Source organism: Haliotis asinina, chromosome 6, assembly GCF_037392515.1.
Source record: "Haliotis asinina isolate JCU_RB_2024 chromosome 6, JCU_Hal_asi_v2, whole genome shotgun sequence".
NCBI lineage: Eukaryota > Metazoa > Mollusca > Gastropoda > Lepetellida > Haliotidae > Haliotis > Haliotis asinina.
In genome coordinates this window covers 22722393-22737474 of record NC_090285.1, presented here as the reverse complement: position 1 = coordinate 22737474, position 15082 = coordinate 22722393, and the positions used below count along the sequence as shown (strand labels likewise).

Below are 15082 nucleotides of genomic sequence, written 5' to 3'. Positions count from 1 at the left end.
AAAGGACGTAATGCAACAAGCAACATCAGTTGGGAATTATGACGGACAATTCAAAGAAAAAAAATTACAGATGTCTTTATAAACAGTACTTCACATATAACGCGTGACCTGCGTTGCCAGACTGCATCAGACAGAACACATTAACAATGAGCCGAAAATACAAGTGCTACAGAGGATGAATCAAACCTACATCCTGCAAGGACGAAGACTAGCATGTGTGAACTTCTAGTTCGAGTGTACGAGGAGACGTATGCTATGCACATGCTACGTTACTGACGTCTTCTGTTGCAATAGTTTTTCCAACAAATGGGAAATTGGAACGAAATGTACTGTATTCCCAAAGGTCGGACTTCCTGGACTGTATGTAGAAGCACAAGGTGACAATTTCAGAACTCGACATCCAGGATTGCAAAGTGGTGAGGTGAATGAAAAAGGCAGTTCCTGTCTGTTAACAACAAACCATTAGAGTTGGGGAATCTACTCGCTTGGCAAGAGATCTGACCACACCAACCAACACACAGCGCATGAGTAGATACACGATTTGTTACATAAGCATGCAAGGATAGGATGGTTTACAATATATCATTACAGAATGTTCTCAATGCAATCAGGGACCGTTTCACAAAACTCTCGTAAGCCGAACATATCGTAACCGTTCTCGAACATTTGCACCTTATGTGTTTCAGTGTACCAGGTGTTACGAGGTCTTAGGCTTACGAGAGTGTGAAACAGGCCCCTGGTATCAAAGAAAAAAAACATCATATGTAGATGTTTTGCACATGCTACATTGACATAGTTGTTCCGAAGATAATGTTTCCCTCGTGTCAGGTGGGTCCTTAGAAGACCACCAGACCCCAGAGTCGGCTTCCTTGCACACATCACCCGATTGTGTGAAGGATTCCTCAGTAGCGGCTACATCGCCTGATAGCATCTCGCTCCCAGGTTCCGTTACCGTTGATGCGACTTTCCAGTCGAATTTCAGTGGTACCGGAAGATGATATCGTCTATCCCATCAAGATCTCCTCCGTTGGACCTCCTATAGCTCCTACCCAAATCGACAGTTCTAGGTCGGGAAGGCCTACCAGACAGAGGACATGTCCTGCTACGGTGAGGAATGAGGAGTGGGTTACCAACTGCAACTTTGCAATTGCAGTAAACAATCCAGCCACCAGCCACGTTTTTGTATAGTACCATGGTATTATGCTGCATCGTGAGTGAGTGAGTGAGTTTAGTTCTACGCCGCAGTCAGCAATGTTCCAGCTATATGGCGGCGGTCCGTAATTAATCGAGTCTGGAGCGGATAATCCAGTGATCAACAGCATGAGCATCGATCTGTACAACTGGGAACCGAAGACATGTATCAACCAAGTCAGTGAACCTGACCACCCGATCCCTTTAGTCACCTGTTACGACAAGCACTGAGTCACCGTTTATCGCAAGTATGGGTTCATGAAGACCTATTTTACCCCGGACCTTCACGGGTCTATTATGTTATATATAACTTTCAGTAATTTCAGTCGTGAGTTGCTCAGGGTGTCTGCCTGTTTTCATTCAATGATATCAGCGTCATTGATAGTTGTGATGTCCTTTGTTGAATTTTGAGTGTATCAGTTCCTTTGATTTGTTGTCTTGGAATTATTACCAAGTGTTCCGTTATTTCTAATAATGACTTCTTCTCACTTCTTCTCACATGTTCAATGTTGGGGGAACATCATTTGCTGAAGGGAGAAATATGTCGCCAATAGCCGTATTTTTTCTTTCTTCTTTCCTACGGATGCCTCTCAACAATAAATCAGACGAACAGGTAATTCCTGGGCTTTTGCTTTTGACGACAGGACAATCTTAATTCAATTGCCAGCTATCAGTCTCGGACGACGGCAGACAGATGTCAATATTTCATGATGTTGACGCTTCTAATTACAGGAAAACAAACAGCTTTTAAAACACCTCCGCCTCCTAATATTTGTCTCCGATAATAAGAGACCAAAACGCGACATACGGTAAACATTCAAAAAGATACAATGTAATGCAATTGTTCAATACTCGACACACCACCCCGTAGACATTCACACATTATTAATTCTTCATTCAAAAGAGAATAATATTCACAACCTAATACAATAGTTAAAATACCGGATACACTCTATACATTCCATAACAGTCACAAAACAGATTAATGGTAACCAGTATTGAATAAACATTCCTGAACAGTAATGCAGAATTTTCGGGGGATATTTAAGGATGTCTCGTTCCTCATGAATCTGAAGGAAGTGCCAAGTTTAAGAAACAGTAAAGCCGTAAGACTAAAGTTGACACAGAACCGTAATGGTAAAGATTTATTCAACTTGAAGAAAGTAAATACGTTATGTAAGTGAATTTACTAGACAGCCATCCTGTGATTTGTGACTGTCGTCCGTATGTAATACCTTCTCAAGCTATCGCAGATAATCGCGTTTACAGATAAAACTACAACAACGTTGTAGTTGTGAACGTGAGATTATGTCATCTAGTTGGACCAAAAGCAACGATGGCCAGAGGTGAGAATGCTACGAAGGTGTATGAGGCTCACACGTGTGTGTATACACGTGATTTGACCGGTGTGAACTACAAAAGGCCGTAAAGACAGATAAAGCATTGCTCCTCTATTAGCGTATTGTCATAGACTAAATCATTTCAATAAGTTTCCTTAAAACTTCATTTATTCAAACAATCTATTTGTTTCAATCTAAGTCCAAAGTGCACCGAAATTCTATCCCCTTTGTCTATGTAATGCATTCGGCAAACATTCGGTGTATCCCCTCTTATCATAAACCCCCCTCCGGGCAGGACCCTTAATTCTCAAACGCTATCAATACATGTCAATTAACACCTCCCTACGTCGGCGAATCTTACGTATGTACATGTGCATGGGCCAGTGACCTTGCACAATGTGACGTAAGGGCCCTGTGTATAAAAACCTGACTGATATGGTCAGTCGACAGACCATCCAGCGAGACCATCCAGGAGACCAACCGGCAAGACCAACCATGGAGACTAGATCATCGACAGAAGTGGACGGATTGTGCGTCTAGTCGGGGTGTCGGCCAAGGCCGTCGCCCACCTACGACTACGTCGACGATGAAGAATCGCCGTCGGACTTCTAATATGTGTGTAAGTGACAGAGCGGGTCTCCACATCGGGATCATTGGCCATTCAGTCCTGATGTGCGTTCTGTCACATGTTTACCACTGTATTTACCATTTTGACCATCCTTCGACCAAACAGTAATAAAACATGGCTGCTGCTGTCTTCATCTCTACCGCTGAATTTTGTCTACCGTTATTCTTGTCCACCATCCTAAACTACCACCCGAGAGCGACCACGACGATCGCTCTTGGACAGTATTATGAAATACTAGTCTAGGATTATGTGCAAAGCTAGTATTCAATGTGGCCCCTGGTAGGTTTCAAGTTGAAGAAAGTGGTCAGTTAGCCAGTAACATTTCCAGTTTTACACATATCGTTACAAAACATTACATTTCTTTGCATGACATACTGTGCATTGTATTTTTACTGCATCGTACCGTAACACATATCCGGGATCTATATACTCAAAAGGCAAAGGCTATAGTGTCACTGATAATGGTGTGAAAAATTTTTTGGTCGAAAAACGTCGAACAAACGCAGGTAAGCAGTTGTTGTTCCAACTGCACAAAGTTTGAAAGACGCATCGTATATTCGAGAAAAATGGTCATCAATGTAAACAAACAACCAGATGCTTAGCATTCCCTCTCCATGCAATCCTACAAAGATGGTGTAGGCAAGTTTAGTTTTACGTCTCTCTCAGCAACATTTCAACTATGTGGCGGCGGTCTGAACATAATCGAATCTGAACCATAAAGTCCAGTGATCAACAGCATGAGCATCGATTTACGCAACTGAAATAAGATGACGTGTCAACTAGGTCAGCGAGCCTGACCACTCACCCCCACCAGTCGTGTCGTATGACAAGCATGGCTTACTGACGATCACTTCTAATCCGGCTTTTCACTGGTCCAATCTTGGAAAGTGCTGCATGGTACCACGCCAAAATGGCAGATTTAGGTACGCTAGCGACTGGTACATTGCAGCGTGACGTTGCCAGTCAATAACAACACCATTTGGCACGTATGGCAACGTAAAACAGTGAAGTTATCGACCGTTCCCCCGTTCCACCACGTATAGACCGATGGATTCGAACACCGCACCCGTTCCGGCAGTTCTCCCAAACATACCCAGCAGCATTAATGCACCTGTGAGGACATTACGACGACTGAGTGAATTTAGTTTTACACCGCACTCAGTAATATTCCAGCGATATGGCGGAGGTTTGAAAATATGGAGACCCGACAATAAAGTGATCACAGCATTAGCATCGCTATACGCAACTGGGATGCGATGACATGTCAGCCAAGTCAGCGAGTCTGACCACTCGAACCCCTCAGTCGTCTTAGTCGACAAGCATGACTTACTGAAGATCCATTCTAACGCGATCTTCACGAGTTTTGTCACCCATTGAACACGTCTGGAATGAAATTGCAGCGACGCCACCAGAATCCTCCGACGCTAGAGGACGTCCACATCGTTCTTGGGTTCGGAATGACCTTCTACGGGACTTTCTTTCATTTTTAGTGACTTTTGAATGCTGCAACCTTGCTCACAAAACGTCTGAGGAAGAGTATAGTAGAACAGTCTTTGAAATCTTCAAATGGAAATAAATATCTTTGCAAAGAGGCCTGCATTAACGCACAAGGTGGGCACACTCGTTACTGACCATCTAAAAGTTCTTGTGAACCCCTCTTGTGTTTGGTTCCTATGCATACACGAGCTAGGTGTGTTTTTAGCTGATGGAGTGTTGATCGTCACCATACCTTGAAAGATATGTTTTGCCATGTATAATATAATATTTCATTTGCAGCAGAAACTGTGATTGTCAGTCAAGAAATATACATGATGCGCTTTACTGAATTTCTGTGTTAAGGATTACCTTACCGTCGTTAGTACAAAAATAGCGATTAAATAGCGAGTAAATTAAGTGAAAACCTCAGTATCTCTGTAACAAAACAACAGTTCGGACATACGCGTACACTAATGCGTGTTAAAAGCTTTTATTAATAGTCAAATGACAATCGGATAATTAATGTCACCAGAGTTGTTTTCTGTGTACAGAGTGTTACAACCCTCCAATTTGTCACTGAAAAATGCGTTATGCCAACATATAATGGACAATTTTCAGCTTTTCGATGCAGGGACAACATAATCTGACGTGTTAAAAAACTTGACGCCGCTTTATATCGGCGTTGGTTTACGAATCACATAAGGTGTGTATGACGTCATCTGTTTGTGTGCAGATCGATATTCGTGTCTTCAACCCGCGAGGCAGCAGACGACAGCAGGTATTGTTCAGATTAATTATAGTATGCGATTCTCTCGACAGTAAATGGATACCTGATACATGCTTCGTGACAACAACTTACAGGAGAGAGAGACCTTCCAATGTCTTGCATGCAGTCAGCAGCGAGGGAGGCTCCTCAGAGAGGCAGCGAGCGATTGTCTAAGCGGGATTTCACGTTGAAGGTATTCAAACAATTGTTATGCTTTCAGAGAAATGAAAGTGACTTGTTTCTACAGTTAACTCATGTTTAGACCATCGTTGAAGATTAACTCAAAAGTACTACGCCAGACATATGAAAGGAATTTCGAAATTTGACTCATCACGGGCGAAAATGATGTCGGATGCAAATCCCTATTTTTTTACTTGTACCATGTGTTCCCCGTTCGATTTTGTTTAAGGTAACTGATTGATTAAGATGTGATTATGACGGGTGCTGCAATGTGGTCCGCATACGCTCACCTGTTCGCAGACGCCTTGCATTATCCCTGTTTGAAAACGATTCATAAATACTCACTACTGTTAGATACGAAATCCTACAATCGAGGTTTTACCTGAAATTTCTTGTGAATGGTGAAATGGTATTGTCGCGTTTGTTGAAAGAAATTGTTGTATAGTTGCATATAAAACTTCATGTTGTGACTAGGAACTTAACTTCTTACTTCTGATTGAATGTGTTTGTCATTTTCATTTTCATGGTTTAACTAACGGGTGCGACAGGCCGTATTTCTAAAGTAATATTTGGGACAAAGTTGAACCACAAACTTGATTTAAACCGCAATACGAATTTGGGCAAAAAATGTAAGCGAAAGGATGTGGTTTTGTAGGCGTGTTCACGAAACGTCACAATAGCCTGTTTATGAAAACTGTATAAATATCGGATTCGTTTCTATGAATTCTTCTCTAGTATTAACAATGACGCTTAAAACTGAGGCAAAATGCCACCGCCTCTATTTCGCAGTCGTTATTATATGGAGTCTGTTATCAGTCTCTTTCACTGTATGACATGGATAGTAGTATAAAAATGTATTCCATGGCATTCACCGTAACTGCTTCATATGAAAAAGGCAACAGCAAAGAATGGATATCTTTGTCGTGCTGCTAATTGCCAAACTCTTACTGTTGATTATCGATATATTAACAGAAGGGTGTATGGATTGTGTTTGATGTAATTACCCAATTTTGATTTGTCCTTTTTGTCTCATTTATTTTCAGAACAGTTGACTTTTCTTTGCATGTATTTAAACGGGTGCCACCGGCGTTACGTTCACCTGGTATCATCACTATTTCACATGGTTCCTAAACAGCGTTAGGACAGACTCGCTTCTGATTTCGTTTGTTTGTCTATGGAAAGGGTTTTGTCGCTTTTATCATTAATGAGTCCATTGAGTTGGGTCGATAAAAGTAATTTACCATAAAATGTTTATCAGATCGGATACGATACTCTGTTAGGACAGATACTGAAGTTGGTGTACAAACACGACGCTAGATAAGCTGACTCTATTTACCAGATTTTAACGCCGCTCCTATTGTCATGACAATACGGTGTAGAAACATTAACTCTGAAAACTAGAAGCAAATTTGCAGTAGGTACATTAATCTGAATATTTTAGTGTGTTACCTGGATCGATTTTAGTGACTGGCTGCTCAGCAGTAATTACAACACTGGAGTTATTTGGTTTCACTAGTACTTGGTCTATTGGCAGGCTTCACTGTGAGGGGTGGTATCTGTTGATAGAGAAATATCAACCATAGGCGGATAATGACGGCTCTTCCTCGTGTGGTGAATAAATAGCAAACTTTAAGACTCAGGTTATATTTAATTTGATACTACTTGGTTGTGATTTATGATGGAAGTAAGGTTTATTGACGATATAAGGTAGATGTAGGTGCACCAATAAGCTCATTAAGCCCCTGTGGTGATTGATGTAGCGTGTAATCAAACTTGACTTCTACCAGATATCAGTATCCAGGGCAAGTGTAGTAGGTCGTGTTGTATGAGGCGCCGCATCCACCTAAGAGCCACCAGGATCCGCTCGTTGCAGCGTACGATATTCAGTTATGACCCTTCGCTAGTCAGTATCTCGGGAACTCGGTGGCAAACCAAGGGGGTCGACTAAATGGAGTAGGTGTCATCTATTGAGTAGTGAGGTGCTCACTACATCGATCAGTTGATTGGTCCAGACTAAATTATTTACAGGCCTCTGTCATATACTGGACTATAGATGACTGACACGCTAGACAGCAAATACAACAGCGTACGTAACTCACCAGTGAAGACAAGACCATGTGTGTTACAATGCTCTGTGTAAGTTAGCATGATATTACGCCGCTGAAAATTGTCCATTATATGTTGTATCTTTAGTTTCTTTCATCTTTCATCTTTAATTTAGTCAGTGCAAATCAGTGAAATCAAAGTGAAAATCGCTATTTTTGTACTAACGACGGTAAGATAATAATTAGCACAGAAATTCAGTAAAGCACATTATGTATTTTTCTTGCCTTTCTTTCTTTCTTTTGTTAAAAAAAAAGAATTCTCATGTCCCAAATCCGTAGCAAGAAATTAATCAGTGAATGAGTGAGTGAGTTGAGTTTAGGTCGCTTTTAGCAATATTCCAGCAATATCGCGGTGGGGGACACCAGAAACGGGTTTCACACATTGTGCCAATGTGCCGAATCGAACCCGGATCATCAGCGTGCCGACCTGCTGTATGTAAACAGCATGTGGTGCGTCAGTATGGATATATCTCCAAAATGAGCTGAAACGCCACGAACCTGTAATGTGTCATCATTTTATCGTTCTGGAACAACCCGGCATAAATCAAAAACACAACGTGGGCATATGCTCAGAATAATACATTCAGAGGATATGTGGCCAGTGTTGTGAAAGTTATCTTGATCTGAAGATGTCAAAGTTTCATAACTTTCACGAAACAGGTGCATCAAATGCTATTTGACAAGAAAATCCAAATGGCCTCAGACTGTTCTTTTCCTTTTTAATCCCGGAGAGACTAAAGTTGTATCGGAATATCTCGTATGTCACTCGAGCATGAAAATTTGACTGAATATATTTAGATAACGAAAACATTCTTATACAGAAACTATTGTGGAAGTGACATGTACATGATAGCTGACGCAATAGATGCTGAAATGTCTCTGGCGCCTCTGAAAGGTTGTCCGTTTGTTTTTCTGTTTCCACCAGCGCTATTGTGATCTATTTCCTGATGTGATAGAAAATATTCTTATACAAGCACATTCAGGTCAGGTCAGCTTGATCCTTCTTCATCTGTCCTTATGAAAAAACGTTTCCCAAAGCATAGCTACTCGTTCTACATCATAAAGACTAAATTGTAAAAATGTATAAGCTTAAATACATAATTAGCGAAATGTATATTTATTTATTTTATTTTATTTATTAAGTTTTTTTAACCTACACGCTCACCTGCTTGCTAGTTTCAGATGAGCCAATACAGATAGGATGGGCAAATTCCGAGCCATTATCACGTAGATGATCCACTTTTCATCGCTCCCTTGCCCTTTCAGGAAATATACCCACATATGCACATTTGATCACAGCTGTAATCAATACATACACTATCGATGTGGATATATAGGGAGATATACAACAGAATGTATTTAATATACAAATGCTTCATGTAAACATTCGCAACATCGTGTCGTCAACTGACAAACACTACAGCTGCAAGCCTACATTTTGTCTAGCGGGATTTATAAACACCCTTTTAACTGCCAATGTAATGTCAATATTCTCTAGCGGGATTTATAAAACACCCTTTTAACTGTCTATTTAATGTCAATATCCTCTAGCAAGATTTATAAAACACCCCTTTAACTGTCTATGTAATGTCAACATTCCCTAGTGGGATTTATAAAACACCCTTTTAACTGTCTATTTAATGTCAATATTCTCTAGCGGGATTTATAAAACATCCTTTTAACTGTCTATTTAATGTCAATATTCTCTAGTGGGATTTATAAAACATCCTTTTAACTGTCTATGTAATGTCAATATTCTCTAGTGGGATTTATAAAACACCCTTTTAACTGTCTATGTAATGTCAATAGTCTCTAGCAAGATTTATAAAACACCCTTTTAACTGTCTTTTTAATGTCCATATTCTCTAGTGGGATTTATAAAACACCCTTTTAACTGTTTATCTAATGTCCATATTCTCTAGTGGGATTTATAAAACACCCTTTTAACTGTCTATTTAATGTCAACATTCCCTAGTAGGATTTATAAAACACCCTTTTAACTGTCTATTTAATGTCAACATTCCCTAGTGGGATTTATAAAACACCCTTTTAACTGTCTATTTAATGTCAATAGTCTCTAGCAAGATTTATAAAACACCCCTTTAACTGTCTATTTAATGTTAATATTCTCTAGTGGGATTTATAAAACACCCTTTTAACTGTTTATTTAATGTCCATATTCTCTAGTGGGATTTATAAAACACCCTTTTAACTGTCTATTTAATGTCAACATTCCCTAGTAGGATTTATAAAACACCCTTTTAACTGTCTATTTAATGTCAACATTCCCTAGTGGGATTTATAAAACACCCTTTTAACTGTCTATTTAATGTCAATATTCTCTAGCGGGATTTATAAAACATCCTTTTAACTGTCTATTTAATGTCAATAGTCTCTAGCAAGATTTATAAAACACCCTTTTAACTGTCTATGTAATGTCAACATTCCCTAGTAGGATTTACAAAACACCCTTTTAACTGTCTATTTAATGTCAACATTCCCTAGTGGGATTTATAAAACACCCTTTCAATTGTCTATTTAATGCCAATTTTGTCTGGCAAGATTGATAAAACACCCTTTTCACTGTATTTAATGTCAGTATTCTCTAGCAAGATTTATAAAACACCCTTTTAACTGTCTATTCAATACTAGCCAATAAGGTGTAAGCGTGAAATAACGGCATTTTTCGCAAACAAAGAGATTCTTTCAATCAAGTAAGAGTAACGAGTTAAATATAAATACAGGTAACCAATAAATCGATTGGCAGAAATACTTCAGCGAGTGTTGCGTTGCGTTCAGATACAGGAATAGAAATGTTATAGAAGGTTAGAAAATGTAGTGCAAGGCAACGCGTGTTCCAAATGTAGAACAGCAGTTGAACGATCCTTGTAGCAAGTGACAGGAGATATTTTATGTGCCAAGTGAATTAGGATGTATTTGTCATTGAGTGACGTATAAGACGTGATATTTTCGAGTCACGACTAATGCTCTTGATTCGTCACATGGAATAATCCTATTCATATACTTCAAAATTGTGGTTAACTATATTTAAACAGTAACAATCGGCGGAAATTTCGATTAACGACATACAAATTCCCCGGACTGTCAAATGAAGGCTGTTTACTTGTTTGTTTAGGCACACACATGAGATTGAATCGGTATTAGAACAGAACATACACATCGCCAGCATTTTATTGGCAACCTATGAATGGAATCAGAGCTTATAATGATATCCGTCACACAAGCCTTTTGGTCATAGCATAAACGTCAAAACACCAGGAATGGGATTCACATTTGTGGACTCGAACCCGAATCAAACCCGAATCGAATGCTTAAACCACGAGGCCAACCCCACAGCCCTCACACGAATACTGCGAACAAGGCGCACTTGGAGTAGGGAATATGGTGCGATTGAGAAACAAAATGTGTTACTGTGTCACTTAGCATAAATACAGGTAATGACCTTTGCAAATCGAATGAAGTAAAGTCACATAAAATGTAAATTTTGAACTTGCCAGGTTTTCACTAAGCGAAGCCTGGACTTGACACAGCGACACAGCATAGCCTCAGTATAAATTCAATGGGCGACTCGGCGATCAGCTGATGTATGTGTGTGTGTGTGTGTGTGTGTGTGTGTGTGTGTGTGTGTGTGTGTGTGTGTGTGTGTGTGTGTGTGTGTTTCTTTACTGTCCAACTATGCATCTGTTTACATTGTGGTTATGTGACATGTGTGTATGTACAGGAAGCCAGATAGTTGTGATATATATGGTATGTACAGGAAACCAGAGAGTTATGGTATATATGGTATAAACAGCAAACCAGACAGTTGTGGTATATGTGACATGTACAGGAAGCCAGACAGTCGTGATATATATGGTATTACAGGAATGCAGACAGTTATGGTATATATGGTATGTACAGGAAGCCAGACAGTTGTATATAATGTATGTAGAGGAAGCCAGACAGGTGTGTTATATATGGTATTGCACTAAGTCAGAGAGTTGTGGTATATACAGTATGTACAGAAATGGTATGTACAGGAAGCCAGAGAGTTGTTTATAAATTGGATTAGTGAGGGAACTATATTAGTGAGTGTTACCCTACTAACTCCTAAATGAGTATCAAACGTCACTGACCTCGTTTAACCTGTGCACTGTTTGTACTCTGCATATGATATTCACGCGCGGGTTACTTGACCAAAAAGCCAATATTGCTGTATTATTCATGCCATATTAAGCATAATTTCCTAAAGTAGAATGTAAGAGGTAATCGATGTCACAGAAAAACTCTTGATTGGATACGATACAACAGTTACCGTTACTCACAATGTCAAGCTTACAATTCGTAGTTATTTGCGGGCTGCACCGAGGTGAATGGCTCCTAATATGAGAAATAGATGAGGTGTTAGTGAATGTAGGAGAGGGGTGTATTCCGGGTTCTACTTAGAGAATGCCGAGGAGGGTGATGAAAATGACACCAAACATCAAATAACGATCACCATAGCCGTAGATCGCTTTATACAACTGCACCCGGAACGAAATGCATCTGAACGAAAGAACATATATGACGTATAATCTGAACGAACAAGCATATGTGACGTGTACATATAACATTAAATGTTTGGAGACAGTATACATTATTTTTCTGAGAACGCCCGATGTAAGGAGGTATCAAATATAGTTACCTCAGGTGACCTCATTTGCATATGTATTGCATTGGACAGCATTGATGATGGTAAAACTGATTACCGACTGTTCTTTTTCAGAGGGCCCGGTTCACCGATAATCCGGAACTTGAGTCAAAGAGTTGCAGTCAGAAGAATTTCCACTGAAAGGACAACGTCATGTGAAGTGGAAACACGACTGAATTCTGTGAAGGGTTATGATAAACGGCCATGGCAGATGAAGGGGAATTTCACGTTGCCTTTGTTGTCTTGGCTTCAATGCTATTAATATTAGAATTTCTCTTAGGACTTTCGTTTAATATCATCGTACTTGTTATCAGTCTGAAGTCTTTGAAAAATACTGACGAACGTGGAAACACGTTCATATCGAATCTGAACGTCGTCGATGTAGTGATATGTCTGACGGCTGTTCCGATGACACTGACAATGGTTCTGACGTCCCGCTTCAAGGGTGCTCTGTTTTGTTTCTTCATGGAGGGTATAATATCACTTGTGTGTGTGGCGAGCTCCATGACATTGCTGATGATATGTCTAGACCGTTATTATGCTGTCGTGACGCCAACCAAACGACAGGTCTTCACAACGAAAGTGACTATTGTCATTGCCCTTATTTGGAGTCTGGCGCTGTTTGCATTCTGTACACCCTTTATCGGCTTTGACCAATCAACGATTAATAGTCTGAGCACAAATAAGTCTTTCAGCTGCAACCAACTAATGTCCTCCTTAGGACCCTATTATTTCTACGAATTGTTCTACGTATTAACCTTTGCCATCACAACCATCGGCATGATTATGTTTTTCGTCGCCATCTTGCGCGTTGCTCGAAAACGCGTTGCAATTCAGGCTGCCATTGTTGTTGTATCGTTATCAAGCCAGGGCCAGTCTAGACGGGAATTGGCGCGTGATCAAGAACGAAAATTACTACGCCTGTCATTGGTGGTTGTCGTGACGTTCATGTGCCTATGGGGACCTCACGTGGTCGTCACTGTGCTTGAGATGGTCTTAGAAGGAAACCTAAGTTTGGAAACTGCACAGTTGTGTTGTCAGGTCGTTGCATACTCGACCACCATCGCCCATCCTCTGCTGTACGCCTTTATGCGCAAGAAGGTCAGGAAGGCGTTGCGTCAGAAGTTGACGCGAGAGGCCACCATCGTGCAAAGTACGGGTTCCGCTGTGAACCATAACGCAAGGGACAAACAGTCTCAGTGACGAACGTTGTCGCTATGTGTTTATTGTGGTTATTTGTCTATATTAATATTTTCATGGTCCGTGATATGCCTTCAGGAAATCAGTGTCTTGAATTATGGTCCCAAAGAATTCAAAGTCCGTCAGATGCCAACCGTTGTAGTTCCCTGCCGTGCGTGTTTGTATATATGTAATTGTTTATTCACTGAAATCCTTCTCAAGGGTTAACATGTTGACAATGTATACCTGTTCCTGGTTGAATTCAAAACTAATTAAAGTAGGTTTTCACAAAGTATAGACTTCACAATTATTGTTCGAGTCTATAGCTATATGCTGCTTGTTATACAACTGACGTCAGGTGTAAAAGAAACATTCTTCCACGACAAAACAATGACACATTAATAAGGGTACCAGAAAAGACTGCTTACAAATGATTTTTACATAGTCTTTGGTTAATCGTTTTCTATTCACAGTTAGTTATTCAAAATCTAATTTCATTCTCGTTTGTGTCCCAATATGCTGTTCTTTTTTATCTTTAGAGATTCCATTATATGGCAGCAAGACAGCGTTCCCGGAGGTGCTTAGCCGATGTACATATATTGGGGGTCCTTTGTCCTTCATTGATGAATCCATCTGTTGTACTTTTTGATATCGAATAAACGTAGACTGGTGACTGGCAGACTGGCAGATGCGTTAAAACAGTTCACTGTCCTTCAGTGAGCATTAATTCTAAGCTTTTCAGCCAGCCTACTGTGATGCGACCTAACAGGACAGGTTGATGTATAATGCCACGATGGGTTTTCCGCTACATCACTAACGATGTATCAGGTGTAACTACATCTTCAAGGCGGATTTATCGCTGACTTTAATAGTGACCGTATCCAATGACAAATACTGGCCAAAATGTACAATGAAGGTAGGACAAACAGTTTAATTAACTGTTCCTTAAACTGGTTTGATGACGATCCTTAGTGCCAAATATGTTCTGAATATACATGTATGCATTGTAGGATAGTTTAATGAAACGAAACAGATGAACCACTCAACCCTTCCTTTCTCTGCGAAACCGGTTTGCGGATCTGGACAGAGATTTTCAATTACCAACACCACAAATCACACACTAATGTACCCAACTCACCTCACAGCGACCACGCTCGACGCGTGTAATGCTATATAATGTTATTTTTGTGACATCGGGTAAATGTGTTTTGCTTAATGAAAGTGTAATATATGACTGCCTGTAATGACGCCTGGACCACAAATCAGTTGTTGATGCAGGTGATCATGACACGACAGCCGTCCAATCCCCAAATCAATCTGTTCCTGTAATATACACGCATGCAATATACGCCGAGGTCAGTACTCACACCTTGGGATTGCATTGGTATGGTGGTGGGTTTGAATCTTGAAACTGATGATGATCAATGGACTGCCAGCATCGAGTCATTGCTCACGGTGCCACGTTGAAAGGACTCATGCTTCATGTGATGTTAGCGATATGATAAAACGAGGAAACTCCAAGGTAAT

At 40.2% G+C, this 15082-nt stretch overlaps 1 protein-coding gene across 1 annotated transcript; it reads left to right on the top strand.

Moving 5' to 3' along the window:
- Window positions 1–12580: 12580 nt before the first annotated feature.
- LOC137288084 (G-protein coupled receptor 22-like) lies at window positions 12581–13638 on the top strand. The gene has a single exon (XM_067820460.1). The coding sequence runs from the start codon at window positions 12581–12583 to the stop codon at window positions 13577–13579; it is 999 nt and encodes a 332-aa protein (XP_067676561.1). The 3' UTR covers window positions 13580–13638.
- Window positions 13639–15082: the final 1444 nt, after the last annotated feature.

Excerpts from the sequence above, each read along its gene's own strand:
- LOC137288084 (XM_067820460.1), top strand. The coding sequence starts at position 12,581 with ATGGCAGATGAAGGGGAATTTCACGTTGCCTTTGTTGTCTTGGCTTCA.